The sequence below is a fragment of the Leopardus geoffroyi genome, chromosome B2, assembly GCF_018350155.1.
Source record: "Leopardus geoffroyi isolate Oge1 chromosome B2, O.geoffroyi_Oge1_pat1.0, whole genome shotgun sequence".
Taxonomy (NCBI): Eukaryota; Metazoa; Chordata; class Mammalia; order Carnivora; family Felidae; genus Leopardus; species Leopardus geoffroyi.
The window spans coordinates 18093818-18111535 of NC_059332.1; the positions used below are offsets into that span (position 1 = coordinate 18093818).

Here is a 17718-nt window from a genome sequence, read left to right on the forward strand (position 1 = left end):
CCTCGGGCTCACTCGAAACCCCAGACAAATTGCATGGAATGGAAGTCAGGGTGGGATGGCCCAAACCATTTAAATTTACACACCGTGTGGGTCTGTGTGTGTGCATGTGTGCGTGCATACAGTTGAGTTTGTGCAAGTTGAATGAATAAAAGTTGAGACTCCACTGTGTTGAGCATTGCTCACGTATCAGGGGTTGTGTTAGGCGTAAAGGAAACAAAAATTATCAGGTGTAGCTTCTACCTTTGAAGCTCAGTCTCGAAGTCCGCTGGGAACACAAACACAGCACTACAAGACTAATAATAGTACAGTGTGATACGGGAGGAGTGAGTCCATGGCAGTGAGAATTAGGAAAGTCTTTTTAGAGAGTGACCGTAAGTTGACTCTTACAAGAAAGGCCCATGTCAGTCAAGTGGGGGAGAAGGAGAAAAAGCCCAGAAGATCGTGGCAGGGCAACTGGCATGAGTTGAGGCAGGGACAGTGGAAGTGGCACATTTGGGACTCACAAGTCACCCAAGTAGAGCTGGAGTACAGCATGGGATGGGGCACATAGTGAGAGAAGGTGCTGGAAAGCCTAAGAGACCAGACGGCAATGAGTGCCCTGCACTCAGTGAAGGGGCTAGGACATCATGCTGGAGATGATGAGGATCTGCTTGAAGGTTTTCAAGGAGAGAGGTCATCACATGATCAATTTTTATAAATGTCATCCTTGTCACTATGGAGATGGATGAAAGCAGGCTGAGAATACAGTCGGGAAAAATATGTTGACCCTTGAATAACGGCAGGTGTTAGAGGTGCCAATCCCTTGTGCAGGAGAAAATCCACACATAACACTTTTTTTAATGTTTATTTATTTTCTGAGACAGAGAGAGAGAGAGAGAGAGGATGAGCGGGGGAGAGGCAGAAAGAGAGGGAGACACAGAATCCAAAGCAGGCTCCAGGCTCTGAGCTGTCAGCACAGAGCCCGACACGGGGCTCGAACTCACGAACTGCGAGATCATGACCTGAGCTGAAGTCGGACGCTTAACCGACTGAGTCACCCAGGCACGTCCCACATAACCCTTGACTCCCCCAGAATGTAAGTACCAGTAGCCTACTGTTGACTGGAAGCCTTACCAATGACAAACAGCCAATGAACACATATTTTGTATATCATATGTATCATGGACTGTGTTGTGACAATGAAGCAAGCTAGACAAAAGAAAATGTTAGGAAGAAAATCATAAAGAAGAGAAAATACATTTATAGGGTTCTATTGTAAAAAAAAAAAAAAAAAAAAAAAAACAACCACCTGTAACTGGACCCACGCAGTTCAAACCCGTGTGGTTCACGGGTTTGCTGTAATTAGAAATGAGACGAGGGGCGCCGGGGGGGGGGGGGTGTAGTCGGTTAGGCATCCGACTCTTGATCTCGACTCAGGTCATGATCCTGCGGTTCGCGAGTTCAAGCCCCGCGTTGGGCTCTGCGCTGACGGTGTAGAGCCTGCTTGGGATTCCGTGTCTCCCTCCCTCTCTGCCCCTCCCCTGCTTGTGTGTGCTCTCTCTCCCTCTCTCAAAATAAACCAATAAACTAAGAAAGAAAGAAAGAAAGAAAGAAAGAAAGAAAGAAAGAAAGAAAGAAAAAAAGAAACAAGTCTATTGTAGGAGACAAGAGAAGACAGATGGCGGCACCAGAAACAGAGAGGAGGCTGACAGCCAGGTTCAGTTTATTGACTGCTCAGTCTGTAGTCGGCGCTATGCCAAAAACTTACACCCATCGCCTTGCTTCTTCTGCCAGTAACACCTATGAAGGTGGGGTGGCCAGGTCACATCGTCCCCGTGGCCGTCATACGAGATGCCCACCTCAGTTCATGTACCACGTCCACTAAGAAGGCTTCCCCAACTCACCCCATTCAAAGCAGGTCCTTTTCCGTATCAGCCTGTGTTCTCTGCAGAGCACTTAACAGAATCTCTAATTATCTTATCTGTCTGCTTTTTATTATCCGTGTCCCACGTCTAGAACATACACTCCACGAGAGCAGGGGTCTTATTTGTTTCATGCACTACTGTATCCCAGTACTTAGCATGGTATCTAGATGCTCAACATTTATTAAATGATGACATTTTATAGATATTTATTACAGACGACCTTTTAGAGGCGAAGGCCAGAATCACAACAATAACAACGATAAAAATTAACGCTTAAAATATGGGCTGGGCAATAGTCCAACTCATTGAAGCCTCACGTATTTGATACAAAATTATTATTTTCCGCATTACAGATGGGAAACTGAGGTCCCCAAATTCAGGTCACTGGTCCAAGGTCACACAGCTTGTAAACGGCAAAGCAGGGATTCAAATGCAGGCAGTTTGGCTCTAGGTTCCACGCTTTCACCACCTTGGCTTTGCTACTTGAAGACTGGGCTTTTGTATAAACACCGGGTCATGTGGCTGGGATGGGGCAGCTAGGATTCCAGCCTGGCTCTCCCCAACTCTTGGAACCCAAGCTCCAGGGAAAGCCAGATCCCCCAGGATGGGGCAGTGAGAACGACGGAGAGAGAGACCCCAGCCTGCAGGGAAGAGCTAGAGGAGGACACACAAAGGCGACTGTGTAAGTTGTGTTTTGAGTGCGTCGGATTTGCGGTGCTCCTTGTATCCACTCTATCCTTCACTGTGCCTCCTGCTTTTGGAGCAGAGCATGTTCCTCAACCCTTCCGATTCCCTCTTCACCTCTCGGTAAAATGGCAAAACATGCGTTTCAATACTGACCAGACGAGATTCTTGAGAAGATTAAGCTGAGATAATGCAGACCCAGATGGGGCAGATGGGCAGTCCCCTCCTCTTTCCTGGACCTCCTGCTCACACAAAAAAGCCCCGAGTTCCAGAAAGAGGGCCTAACCATCCAGATGACTTAGGGAACAAGAGAGAATATTTTTGGGTGGGTCCCATTATACATCATTCCTCAAGCTCGACAAGACTCCGAATCCCCTAAGGTTCATCTTCTGGACACTGGCAGTTTTTACAATAATTAATGAAGGATTCATAAAACCAGGTATAATTTAATCTAAATGTGTAATACAGATCTTATCTCTCCTTCCTCTAGAAATTTCTTTTTCTTTTTTTTTTTAAATTTCTTGCTAGGTTATATGAAATACTTGTCTTTGGGTAAGTCACATATTTTCATCTTAGTTTCTCTTCTGCAAAATGGGGATGGTAGCCTTCCTTTTACAGGGGTCTTGTAAGGATTAAACAAGATCATACGTAAGTACTTTTGCAAAATAAGTACTATCCAAACATAACAAAGAAACATTATTAAAAATGTTTTTATGAGACAGAAGGGGTATGTTTATTGAGATGACACCACTTCCACAGAAGTAATTTAATTAGTATTCTCCAAGTTACGATTGTTCAAGGGCTTGAAGCTATAGGTCTTAACCTGAATCTTGCCCTTCTAATACCAGATGGAGATGTTCATTAACACTCTACCTACAAGACAAGGAACGATTTTGCAGTGGGGAGCGTCCTTTAGTCTGACCAGCGTCACCCTAAGGAACCATCTTCAACTGTAGCCTGCCCCTTGGGAAAGTGACCCAACAAAGGCTCGTCAGTATCCTTCACCCCCTCGATTTGGTTAGAGATAGTGATTTGCACCAAGCAGGACAAATACGAGGTCTCCCCTAAACTTGTTGCTAGAACTCTCAGGAAAAAGACTCTCTTGTCCCCTAAGAGTGCCAACTGTCAGAACCAAGAAATGAGAGCTACTTGTGGCCATCTCTGACAGCAGGTGGGGGGAGTCTGTCTGAATGGGGCCACCACAGGCAGGGAGAGTGACCAACTTGGCCCAATTCACCTGGGGCTTTCCTGGTTGTAGCCCTGGGCTTTCCTGGTTGGTCCCATACCTGGGACCCCCGCCCCCCCACCTTTAGCTCTGGACAAAGAGACAGTTTTTCACACCACAGAGAGACCATCTGGCAGACAGAGTCCTGAATTCCTGAATATGTTGTTTCCACTCTTGATCCAGATTTTTTGGAGTCCTTTCTTGGGCATCTCAATTCTGTGACCCGGTAGACTCTTGCATCTATTTAAGCAACTTTGAGTTGTGTTTCTGTCGCTTGCCACTTAAAGAGTCATAGCACATTCCCAAAGAATGTGCACATATAAATAAAACTCAGCGTTAAAAAAGCAAAATAAATCGAAGTAGGAAACACGCTATTTTTAGGTTTGAAAAATGAGGAAATGCGATCATGTGGTCACTGCTGAGGTTGAGATAATTTATTTGAAGAAGGGGCTCTGAAAAAAAAAATGTATACAGATGGAAAAAGGAAGAGAGGCAAACGAAAACATTCTTATGGAGGAAAAACCTCACGGCATGAGAAAGGTCAGAGTAATGAATGCACGAGCAAAAATTCAAAAGAATAAACTTACACAGTGAGAAGGGGGGGAAAGTATAGCTGAAAAAAAAAGTAACAGTTTTGCCTTTTCCATTAGGGATGGACTGGCCCTTAAGTGCGACCAGAAGACAATTTAGCCATGGGAATGGACTGTAAGAAACAAGCCTAGCGGCTGTTTCTGTGGGTACTGAGCAATTTCACAAGATTTAAAGCAAAAATCAAAATGGCCTCTAACATTCCACCATGGGGCGGGGAAGCCAAAGACAATGCTATAGGAATAACCAGAAAAGCTAGAGAAAATGGTGGTTTCTTGAGGTGACACAAATGATTACAAAGATCTGATGAGTTAGAAAATCTAACCATGCACCAGAATTCAAGGTGGACTACTGGCTCTCTGTTTGTGCTCCTGGAGGGTTTCCTTTGAGAATATGGCCAGAAGGGAGAGATCTAGACCATCTGTCTCTCCAAGAGCCACATGGAATGGGCTGATAGCCACTCCACCTGGCCTCCCCTGAAGAAGGATGTGAGACTGGCCCTCTTACCCCGAGAGACTCTTTTTGGCTTGTTTTAGCACCATTTCTTTTTTTTTTTTTTTAATCTTTATTTCTTTTTGAGAGAGAGACAGTGTGTGAGCAGGGAAGGAGCAGAGAGAGAGACAGACAGAGAGAAAGAATGCAAAGCAGGTTCCAGGCTCTGAGCTGTCAGCACAGAGCCTGACACGGGGCTCGAAATCATGAACTGTGAGATCATGACCTGAGCCAAAGTGGGACGCTCAACCCACTGAGCCACCCAGGCTCCCCTAGCACCATTTCTAATTCTAACGCAGATTGGAACAAGCCTAAGGGTTGAAGACCAAGAAAGAAATCATTTTCTCAATAGAAACACAACTTGAAAAAAAAAAAATGCCAGGTGAAGCTACATAATTCAGTGCTACCTCTGCGAATATTTTTCTATTGAGTCTCATAAACTATTTTCACTTGGTTTTCTGATGTCATGTAACTGTAGGGTACTAGTCATTTCCTTGGTCCTATGACAACTGTGGGTGATTTGGGGAAGACGATGTACCTGTGCATGGTATTTCTTTTTTTTTTTTTTTTTTTTTAATTTTTTTTTTTCAACGTTTATTTATTTTTGGGACAGAGAGAGACAGAGCATGAACGGGGGAGGGGCAGAGAGAGAGGGAGACACAGAATCGGAAACAGGCTCCAGGCTCTGAGCCATCAGCCCAGAGCCTGACGCGGGGCTCGAACTCACGGACCGCGAGATCGTGACCTGGCTGAAGTCGGACGCTTAACCGACTGCGCCACCCAGGCGCCCCTGTGCATGGTATTTCTAACACAACCACTTTAAGTTAGGGTGTTAGGCAGAAGAGAGAAGGAACTTTTGAGACAGGAAAGGAGCAACACTATTTGTACTTGCACGTTTTGCAAAAACGATGTTGATGCCATACTTACTGAAGGACTATTCCTCTTATAACATGACATCGAACATAGAAGAGCTGGGGCATCTGGGTGGCTCATTTGGTTAAGAGTCCGACTCTTGATTTTGGCTCAGGTCATGATCCCAGGGTTGTGAGACTGAGCGCTGCGTGGGGCTCCGTTCTCGTGGAGCCTGCTTAAGAGTCTCTCTCTCCCTCCGTCCCTCCCCTGCTCACATGCACTCTTTCTCTCTGTCTCAAAAAAAAAAAAAAAAAAAAAAGAGCTGATATGGTTAAAAGCTATCTGGTAATGAAGGACCAGACTCACATCCCAAATCTTAAGTCCCAAAGGAGACTCAAGCATAAAATCCTGGAGTTACTTGAGGGTGTGATTGGATTTTACATTGCCTTTGAAGATGGAGATATCCAACACGGGCTAGAGCATTTGATGATACTTATTTAATTTAATTTATTTATTTAGAGAGAGAAAGAGAGAGCATGAGCAAGGGAGGGGCAGAAAGAAAAGGAAAGAGAGAGAATCCCAAGCAGGCTCTGCACTGTCAGCAAGGAGCCCTACCTGGAGCTCGAACTCATGGACCCATGAGATCATGACCTGGGCTGAAACCAAGAGTCAGATGCTTAACCAACTGAGCCACCCAAGCACCCGATGATTTTTTTTTTTAATACCTTGCAATTCATGAAGGCCCCACGTACAAGCAGGATATCCTTCTGCTTTCTCCTTAAACCAGAATGCCATCCCGCATGTAAGAAAGGAAGGAAGCAAAGCCACAGGAGACGTCACATTATCCTGAAAAGCATCCCTTGTAGAATCAGATCTGACAGACCACTGACCCTGGACCATGCTTGCTTTTCTCCCCAGAGGATGCTCTTGGTGGAGCTCTCACCTCCGAAGGAGATGGAATGCATTTGCCAAGGCTAATGGGCAACCGTAACCGGGAATCTAGACGCACCAGCATTTCCACCTTCCTACAAATTCCTAGTAGCTGTATGTGAAGTGTTCATGTCATTCTGGGCATTGAGTCTTCCGCAAGGAGAGGCAAAGGCAGAGATGAAGGGGGTCTTCTTACCTGGGCTCTCATTTGGTAGCTGGGGAGATGTGAGGCTCCAAGAGATTATGTGATTTACATGGAGCCATACTATCTCTCTGAGAAGGCAGAAGCCAGCATACCATACCACAGCCTATAGCAAAAATGGTTTCCTTTCCTCTGCCTATCTACATATCAGTCTTGGTCTCCTATCTTGTCTATTTTTCTAGGGCTGGAAAATGGGGGGGTGGGGAGAGATTCTTTTTTCCCCTGGTTTTCTCTTTCTTTATTTATTTACTTTGAGAGGAAGAGAGAGAGAGAGTGCGGGAGGGGCAGAGAGAGAGAGAGACAGACAGACAGACAGAGAGAACTCCAAGCAGGCCCTGCTCTGACAGCGAGGAGCCCAACTCGGGGCTCAATGCGGGGTCTCACTCGTGGCTCAATCCCAGGAACTGTGAGATAACCTGAGCTGAAACCAAGAGACAGACACTCAACTGACTGAGCCACTCAGGCGACCCTCCTTGGTTTTCTTATATTGATTTGACATTGAGAAGACTGATCATCCATCTGTCACAGTAACCAGACATTTAACCCCAGCCTAAATACGTGTTTTTCTTCTTTCAAGATGTGACGATTCAGGCTTTTGTTAAGAAATGCCTTCATCTCAGACCAGATGTAAGGAACCGCATGGCTGGTACCAAATGTTATAAATCAAAGGGGAATAGTGAAAAAAGGAAGGGATAAATATTGAAATGTGAAAACCAGCCTCTAAGTACTGAGTCCCTCCCAAATTATATGACAATGATGGAAACCACAGACAGAAGGTGGGAAGATGGCGGCCATACGGAGAGGGAGGCCAGGAAAGACAGAGGGCACAGTACAAGAGCAAACCCTGTTCCCCATGCCAGTCGCCCTGAGATTCAGAGCCCAAACGTGGTATTTTCCAGAGAATGCTGGCATGTTTATTGCCCAGCAGGCCCTGCCCTGCAGCCTGAGAGGACCTACCAGTGTTTCCAACTTGGCAGGCCCCCAAAACCAGAACAATGATTGTTTTTCTCCTGCTATAATAATGCTGTTGAGTTCATCAGAGGTCCATTTTGTATTTTTCATGGAGACCAAAGCTTGAGATTTCCTGCAGAAGAGATTCTATCATGTTTCATGTAGTTTTAAAAAGAATCCATCTGGTCCATTAGTAAAGGTGGAAATGTTTTGATGAGAAAAGAAGGAGCTGTTCCTAGAATCTCATTCTTGAGCTAAAGCAAAATGTATTTTCTTTTCCAAAAAAAAAAAAAAAAAACCAAAAACCCCTACCCATGTGATACGGTATACACATGAGTCCAACCATTTCTCAACTCGCCGGGTCTGAGGGAGACAACTCTGGTGTAAAGCTTCATGCTTGGCCATTCGTTCATTCACTCACTCACTTATCTACTATATATTTACTGCCCATTTACTATCTGTTCTAAGCACTGAGGATGCTTAGCAGTTAACAAGATAGGAAAACGACCCCAGCTTCGCACAGCTAATAATGCAGAGGAGGCCAAGAACAACCTCATACAAAGACGTCAATGTGATTATTCCAAGGGGTGATACACCCTTTGAAGGAAGAATAAGGGGAGTGGTCAGCTCAGCTCCGCTGAGCTGTAGATATCTGGCTGATGGATGGGGTAGGAAGGAGAAGCGGTGGCAAGTGAGGGTCTGGAAAATTTGGGGGAAAGAAAGAACACCACTATGGACTGACAACAGTAATACCTATCGTGGTAAAGATTTAGTAAGCTGAACGCAAAAGAACACGATCAGTTGTAAAGCCATACCTCTGAAAGGTATTCCTTGGCCGTGCTAGAACCTGATTCTGCATCCAGAAAGGATCAGAGAGAACTACAGATGTTCCCTTTCATCTTGCACGTCTACTAAAAGGGAGCAGGCTCTCGAACGGCCTTTCCAAGTACGGCACGCTGCTGTCCCCTGAAACACGGCGTCGCACATACCTGGGATCCTGTTGAGCGTCACCCAGAAATGCTCATCAGGACTGAAAGTATCTTTGGACCACCGGAGCAAGTCGACCGCCCGCGGGTCACGGAGGACAAAGTCGGTAAACTCTCTTGATAGAGCCACGTAGGCAGAGCCGAAGTAAATGGTGAGGTTATGGGGAGGAGGTGATTTCAACGCTGTGGTTCTGATCACATAGGAAAGCTCTTTGCCCAGGTGCTCCCGGTGGACGTATTTAGTTCGTCCAATGGCGTGGGCTGGGGGCAGCACCCCCGGGGTAATGTTTTTCCCTTTAAATCCTTTCAGATACCGGACTATCTCCTTGTTGGTTTTCAGGGGGAAATCTTGCCCACACGTGTTGATGGCGTACCTCCATGGGACCTTTGAGGCCGCAAGATCTTTGACGCAGTTCAGGTCGGCCTGGAGCCTGGAAATCCCCCCATAGACCACTGGCTCCATTCTAGAAGCCAGAAAAGCATTTGGGAAGCAGCTCAGTAATTGTTCCACCGCGCCTTTAAATTCGACCGTCGCCTTTTCATCCACGTGAACACAGTAGACGTTCTGAGGCATGTAAATCGCTCTAAAGAGCCTTGCAAAGGTATCGAAATGGTGATGGATGACCATTATATACGCCAAAGGAAATTCAGCTTCTTCTCTAGACAGAGGGGCTGTGATGTAGTGGCTTTGGGTCAGGTATTCCCGGCAAGAAGACTTGTCTTGAATCCTCAGTTTGTTTCTCCACAGGAAAGGCGTTCTGCCTTTGATAAAGGATGTGCAAACCTGAGTCAGCATCCAAGTGTCTGAATTATTTAGCCTCTGGAAGCCCGGCTCTCCCCCGAACCCAAACACGTAGAGCACGATAAAAAGGACGACGCAGGAAACAGAAACTACGAAGAGGTAACGCATGGATGAAGGCAGCATGCCTCCCGGAGGAGCAGGTTGTCAACGACGGGCAAAATCTGCGAGGCCTCCCCCAAGCTTACTTCTCCCTCTGCGTTCTTATTCTGGCACATACTCCGGGAACTCCTAGCCTGAAGGACGCGCTGGGAATCGATCCCCTTTCAGGCCGGGGAGTCCCGCTGCTGGCTCCGGCCCCCGTGCTGATATGAGCAACCGGTCCCGCCTCGCGGTCTCTGCTTCTCAAACCGCCTTTGTCTAAAGCCCAGCAGCAGGTTCCAGAAGCCCGGCCTTTTCCCTCCCTCCGCTTCCCTGCCCGCATCTGCTGGCTGTGGCCCTAAAACACCGGCAACTCCTTTCCCCTGCGGATTTCGTTTCTCAGATCTCTTTTCTTTCAGTTCCCATGTGTTTCCCGCACCACGCCCCCCCCCCCCCCCGCCCAGCCTCCCCCTCCCCCTCCCCCCTCCCCCCTCCCCCGCTTGTTATTGCCATTCAGGGAATTAGCACAGTGAAAGGCAAAGCTGAAATGTGTTCTGGCAGGCGTGTCATTTCCTGCTGGCTATCCACGGGCTGCGGGGTTATCCCCTCCTGTGGCTCATGGCAATCCCCTTTTCCAGGGGTCCCCCCACTCTTCCAGGTGACGCGGCCTCCATGCTCAAATGCTTTAAGGAATACAACCAATGCGTTAATGACAAAAGTGACTGAGGTGACAGAGATCTAAAATGAAAAAAAAAAACAACATCATCTATCCTGGCTTTCCGGCCCCGCCCTACCCTTTTCTAAAACCAGAGATCACAGGACTTCCAGTCCTGGGGGGAATCTGACAGCGCAGGCTCCTGGTCCTGTGACTCATAGGTGAGGTGCCATGAGGTGCCAGCTGCACCCCTCACCCCGCCCCCACCGGCTTACGGCATTCACTGCGGGCTTGTCACAGAATGTTGGGGTCACAGAACAAGTCCCCAGCTGCACCCCCTGATTTCCTTAAGGCCCTAGAGCTCCACCGGAAAGAACTTGAATCCTGGCCACAAGTGATGTTCAGATTCGGGGACCCCGGGGCGGGGGGAGGGGTCACTCAGGTTTTAAACACCCAGAGAACATCGTCTAATACTCAGATACATCCTTTATATCGGCTCAGTCGGATACTGACCACCTAGGATGGACGCGATTTCCCCCAACCTGTAAATAGCAGTGTTTTGAGTAAAGAAAATCAAGCTCTTCGACTTAGAAGTTTCTTGTCTTCAACCCTTCACTTTCCCACCAGCTGTTGTTGTTTTTTTTTATATAGATGAATATATTTTATTTAAAATGACTTCGAAAATGCCAGTTCAACCACTGAATGCCTTCCCATCTCTCCTCGCTCTCTGAATTCAGAACCCCAGTCCCTCCACCCTGCGGCATTAACTCACGATGCACATTGAGCCCCCACCCCGTGAAGAAATGATGCCCTCCAAGGTGCTTTCTCTCCTTCCTTTGGAAAAGCCTCTACACTGCTATTAATGAAACTAATAGGACAATATGCTGATTCCTTGCTTTGGCCCGGATAGGAAAACAAATGTGAGCCCCCGCGATCCGAAACCACCCCGCTCTAAGTAAATGCCACGTCATTTCCTGAACACAGTGTTTTTTTTGTTTTTGTTTTTGTTTTCCAGTCAACTCGACGCCCAACGCCGGGCTCGAACTCACAACCCCAGAGCCCAAGAGTTACACGCTCCATCAACCGAGCCCTGTAGTTTTTCTTTCTGCCAGTGTCCATTGTTCCCTTTTTTTATTCTTCCAACTTATACCTTATTTTCCTCTCTCCTTTACTAAATCCTCCCCGTTCTTTAAGACCCGCCACAGATAAACTCCATGTAGAACCCACCTTCAGATTTTTAGGCCAAGTGGAAAAGAGAAAAGGTAACCCTTATGCGGGTAAAGCAGATGAGTCTAATTCTCAGTGTCTTCCACGGAATAGAGCAAAAAAAATGATGGAGAGCGCATGATAATGGAAAGCTCAGTGCCGAGCTTCTCTTCTTCCAAATAATACCTTTAAAGATTAGCTTATTGTATATTTTATTTCAAAACAACAGAGAGTAATTTCAGCATCTCGTTTGGCAAAGCCTCTTGGCTTAGAGTGAATATTAATGCATTTGCAGTCTGACAAAGTGTTCAGGGTACAGACGCATAACTTAATCAGGCCAACCGAGTCTGTTTACGTTGCTGTTTCCAAACGGCCAATAACACAGGGTTTCAGATCTACACAGGCTTAGGGACAGACATTATAATGCCATTATATTAAGAAATAAACACACACCAGCCCAATTAGGAGCGATCCTAATGTTTCTGTATTCAATCTATTACCTCGAATGGCATTGTTTGTGTGTTAAACATATAGCTGTTTTTCCTCTCTGCCCTTTTGGCTGTCCTTGGGCCAATTTCCCCCACCCCTCCTCCCCAGATTCTGGTATTTAGAAAAAAAAAAAAAAAAAAGCTCACAGGAGAACCTTTTAAGAAACTTCATGTTGCAACAGAGAAAGGCTGTACCTGTTACCTTTCCCTCCTAATAGGCCAGAAGACCTGCTTACCCAGAACACACACCGCGGCCTGTGTTTTCGCTACTGAGACTGAACAGCTCAGCCTTCCTTCCCTACACGCCTTTGACTGCAGGCAGGGACCGGTTTGGCACCTGCAGGCCTAGCAACCAAACCTCGGGGCTCCTTTGGAAGCAGTTATTCCCGAACCAGCCAATTAATCAGGCTAGACGTGTTGACTCTCCCCTGGGGCCACCTTCAGAGCCGGCTCTTCATTCCATTCAGCAGTTTTTATTTTCTGTACGTTATTTAAGAATTTTTCCAGCTATGGAGCTGTCCAGAACCCAGCTCCAAAATGAAGAGGGTATCCCTTTATTTGAAATGATAGAAGACTCAGAATCCCTATGAAATAAAGAAATAGGGGCACCTGGGTGGCTCAGTCGGTTAAGTGACCGACTTCAGCTCAGGTCATGATCTCAGGTTGTGAGTTCGAGCCCCGTTTTGGGCTCTGTGCTGACAGCTCAGAGCCTGGAGCCTGCTTCGGATTCTGTGTCTCCCTCTCTCTCTGCCCCTCCCCTGCTCATGCTCTCTCTCTCTCTCTCTGTCTCAAAAATAAATATAAATATTAAAAAAAAAATTTTTTTAAATAATCAAAGAGGTGAAAGAGTATCCTCTGACATCCCAGCACTGATCGGCTTCCCATGTGAAGGGGGAGACCTAAAGAGGGCTGAGCTGAAGGCAGTGGCACAACAGAAATTGTGGCTAACCAGGCAGTCGTAAAAGACCTTGCATGAAGCACTTGGCCTTCATCTTGCTGCAAAGGAACACCACCAAAGACATTTTTTGGTGGAGGAGCGTTCCCAGGCAACACGTGCCAACAGGAGAACAGGAGGAAGGGCGAGAGCAAAATAATCCACAGTGAGAAGTTTACGTCAGCCCATAAACGCTTACATTTATAATGATAATATAATCACGTTAATAATGATAATAATCAGAGCACCTGGGTGGCTCAGTGGGTTAAGTGTCTGACTCTTGATTTCGGCTCAGGTCACGATCTCAGGGCTCGTGGGTTCGAACCCTGCGTCTGGCTGTGCGCCGAAGGTGTGGGGCCTGCTTGGGATTCTCTCTCTCTCCCCCCTCTCTCTGCCCCTCCCCCACTCGTGCGCGTGCACACGGGCTCTCTCTCTGTCTTAAAAGAAATAAATAAAAACATTAAAAAAATAAAGTGTTTAAAAAATAATAAATGTAAATAAAGCCTCTGAAAGTATGAGGTAAAGGTGCTGGCTACACCTTAAGTGTCTTCTAGAAACAAGTCCAAGGCTTCAATGAACCAGAACATCAGATATGGCATCTTTTGAGTTTTTCCTTAGATTAAGAAATGCAGATAGAAGGATTTAAGGTCCCAGGGTCGCTAAGAAATTAGTGGAAAGTCTAGACTTGCTTTTTCACTCCCTCAACGTTGTAATGTAGAAATGTGTATGTTACCTTATTTATACTATTTACCTGTTTGTATGTGTTGAATGAATGAATGAAAGACCACACACACCCCCATGGTTCCAGGTGCTCATGGGTAAATGCGCTCTTAGCTGGAACTGGGAACAGAACAACTGGTGTCTTTTATTTTGACACACAAAAACTGACCAGACTGATTGACCAGACAGATGAAACGATATTTAAAAACCCACAACTTTCAATCAAATTTCTGTGGGAAACCATGCAAGATGTATTTTTCATTTGAATATCAAGAAGGGGTGCCCATTCACCCCCACAATATTGCTAACAGGTCATGGTGCAAAACTCAGGACACCTGGGTTCTAGTTACTGTTCCACCTTTAACTGATTATGTGATCTTGGGCCCCCACTTGCTTCATCTTTAAAAAAAGATGCTCCCGGGGTGCCTGGGTGGCTCAGTCGTTAAGCGTCTGCCTCCTGGTTTTGGCTCAGGTCATGATCTCATGGTTCGTGAGATCAAGCCCCCCATGGGGCTCAGCACTGACAGCACAGAGCCTGTCTCTCTCTCCCTCTTTCTCTGTCTGCCCCTCCCCTACTCTTGTGCTTGTGTGCATTCTCTCTCTCTCTCTCTCTCTCTCAAAATAAATAAACTTAAAAAAAAAAAAAAAGGGATGTTCTCTATGGTCCCTTTTGGCTAAAATTATGGCCCTTTGAGCTGTAATTCAGACTGTGAAAGGTGAGTCCACAAAGCAGCAGTGACGAATCCAGGAAATGTGAAGTATGGCCACCGTCCCGCAGGAGATCGTCTCCTCCCTAGGCTTCAAAATACATTTAGCTGAAAATGCATAACCAATGAAACATAGAAGACTATGGATCCGTTCCAAACAAGAGGGTAGCCACTAAACGTAGGGGGCACTCAGAGGAGAAAAAGCTCCCTAGAAGCTGGGATGGTGAGAAAGTGCCTCCAACGTGTGTGCTCCTACACTCCGAATCTGGAGAAGGCATCCATTCCAGTTGGAGACGTTACAGGAGGGAGCAAGAACACAAAAACAAGAAAGCCCAATGTGGAGAAATTTCCCAGGCAGAGTTGTGAATCTAGAACCTCACGGGCGGAGCAGCACATAAAACCTTCCTATCAGTGAGCCGTGACCTCAGAGTACCAGGCCTAGCTAGAAGGTGACCTGTAGGACGGCAGGGACATCTCCCCCCTGTTCCTACCGTGGTCCAGCAACTCCAAGAGTCTTCCCTTGTGTTACAGCCGGCGGGCCATTGGGCACACTGCGTTCAATACTTGTTTAAGAGGTCCAGAATTTAGCGATGGGGAAGGAGTGTTAAAACCTATAATATAAATTTCTATTTCTGTTTCTATTTTAATTTATACCCACCGTTTTATTTTACATATTGGAATAGCATAGGAGAGCTATGCGAGGAGAGCCCTTCATGATTTTTTCTCTTCAGTGGATGTTCTAGTTGCGTCTAGTTCTAGATGTGTGATTTTACTGTCCCGATAGTCCTTTCTTCACTCTCCTGTTTCAGCATACACCCAGAGAGACCTAACTATGAATGTCCCACATCAGCACTGAACTGTGTTTGCATTTCCTCATGTACCTTTTCTTTGTTTAATCGCGTGTACTTATGTAAACTTCATTACACTTTCATCATTGTTCTGGGACTTGTTTTTCCACTCCCAATTAACTGTTGTCCTTTAGTTGGGAGGGACATTGAGGGGATACAGGCTTGAGCAGGCATACTACATTTAAAATGTTAAATAACAGCAGAATGAAGTTTGTTGAAGGAGCATTGAGAGCATAAGTCACACGCTGGCAGAAATGGTTGGGTGAAGGAGGTGAGATTATATCATTTCTTGGGTTTGCTGATGGCTGTCCTTTGGAAGGTCATTTTTGTGTGGTTTCCTTTGTTATTGAAGCAGGCCAAATGACTCAGGGATTCATTTTTAATTATAAAATGTAGGTGGGGGGCACCCGGGGGCTCAGTCGGTTAAGCGTCCAACTTGGCTCAGGTTAAGTAGTTAAGCGTCCATTTCGGCTCAGGTCATGATCTCATGATTCATGGGATTCTCTTTTCCTCTCTCTGCCCCCCTCCTCTCTCTCTCTCTGTCTCTCAAAATAAATAACCAAACTTAAAAAAATAAAACATAGGGATTTATATTTTTCCCTTGAATGCAATTCACAGGAAATTCACAGGAATTCACAGGAATTCACAGGCAAGTAGAGAATGCGGACAATCTAATTCCCTTTGGATGGCCAACTACATAACTCTGTTCTGGGGGACCAGATAGTTTGTCAATGCAGGTTTTTGTTTGTGTTTTTCATGATAATGATCATGATGTTAAAGAGAAGAAAAGAGACATTTCCAAAGCACATCTTTAAAACAACAATTCTCCCATAACTGGGGAGTCCTGGGGTTCACTGGGGAAAATCCACCTTCTCCTGAGACACAATCATTTTGCTTTCTATACCCTTCATCTAATTAGCAACAGAAGAAGCTGTTTTCTAGATGGTGGAACCCGAAGCATTATTAAAACTCTCATTTTGGAGGCAGGAAGAAGTTTAACGTGCAGAATCTTAAAACCTAGAGAGCAGGTCCAGAGCATGGTCCAGCTAGATGGGTCACATCACAGCGGTGTGAGGTGAAGTGATCTGCCTCCGATTTTGATGGAGTGAAGGGATCATGGAAACACTTCCTGGATGCTAAAGAGTGCTAAGCAAATACTTGCAAAACACAGTCTACACACATTCAAATAGGCAAATGTCCAAACATGTGCAGATAGGAGGCAATCTCCCCGTAGCTGGAGGTTTAGAAAATGAAAAACAAATGACCCCAAAGAAGTCACGGCCAATTACCACTGATGAAACTTACCACTGAATGTACATGTGGAAGTGAATTCTTTAACCCTGGAAGAACTAAAACATTTGTTTCTAAAAGTGTTCAGCCCAAACTAGGTGTTCTCGTGGCTTGGGGATAAGGATCATCCAGATCAAAAGTATGCAAACTTCTGTCAAGCATCCCATCACCTGGAAGGGTTGTTAAAATACAGGTTGCAGGCAAGAGGTAATAACTTCCAGGTGGAATTTAACAATCTGCATTTCTAGCAGGCTCTTGGGACCAACATATACAGCAAGCACACCTGTGCATAATCCCAGTCTCCCACAAAATATGGAACAGGATTATTTACTGACAAAAGCTGATGTTTTGGGCATCTAATATGCCATAGGTTGAATTAGAGGAGGGGTGTAGGAGAGAGATTAAAAAACAAGAACGAGGGGTGCCTGGGTGGCTCAGCATCCGACTCTTGATTTCGGCTCAGGTCATGATCTCATGGTTCGTGGGCTCGAACTCTGCGTTGGGTTCCATTCTGAGCCTGATCGGGATTCTCTCTCTCCCTCTCTCTCTCTGCCTCTCTCGTGCTCACACATGCTCTCTCTCTCTAAATAAATAAACTAAAAAAAAAAAAAAAGAAAAAGAAAATACAACCAAGAGGAAAAAAAAAGAGAGAGAGAGAGAGAGAAAGAGAGAAAAAAAGGCAGAAAATACCAAATCTTGGTGCAGGTGTGAAACACCCTGAACCTCATGTACTGCTGGTCAAAATGGGAATGAACACAACTCTGGAAAATGCAAAAAAATCTACCTAAGTTGAGCACAGGCAGGTCCTACGACCCAGTGATGCCTTTCCCGGGGATTTCGTCAATAGAAGTGCATACACGTTTATCAAAGGCAGTGCAAGTCAATATTCGCTGCAGCCATATTCACAGTAGACCCTAACGCCCACCAACCCAAATGCCATCAGGGTTTCTCAGCCTTGGGACTACTGGCACTTTAGGTTGAACGTGCCTTGTTGTGGGGGCTGTCCCTTGCATTGTAGGATGTTTAGCGGTATCTCTGGCCTCTACCCACTAAGTGCCAGTAGCCTCCTTGCCCCCCTCCCACCCCACCGCAAGTGGTGACAACCAAAAATAGTTCCAGGTATCGCCAAATGGTCCCTGGGGGGCAAAATCATCCCTCCTCACCTCATGCACCTCC

The 17718-nt window shown here is 46.0% G+C and overlaps 1 protein-coding gene and 1 long non-coding RNA gene across 2 annotated transcripts in view; one reads left to right on the plus strand and one right to left on the minus strand.

The window, feature by feature from the left end:
* The window catches only part of GCNT2 (glucosaminyl (N-acetyl) transferase 2 (I blood group)), a 56404-nt gene extending 46665 nt beyond the window's left edge, over positions 1 to 9739 (minus strand). Inside the window, exon 1 of the mRNA XM_045497424.1 lies at positions 8818 to 9739. Coding sequence (XP_045353380.1) covers positions 8818 to 9739 — 922 coding nt within the window. The remainder of the gene's footprint in view (positions 1 to 8817) is intronic.
* Positions 1604 to 10495, plus strand: LOC123608051. The gene is made up of 2 exons (XR_006717064.1): positions 1604 to 2586; positions 9563 to 10495. It is a non-coding gene; the product is annotated as an uncharacterized LOC123608051 (long non-coding RNA).
* Positions 10496 to 17718: the final 7223 nt, after the last annotated feature.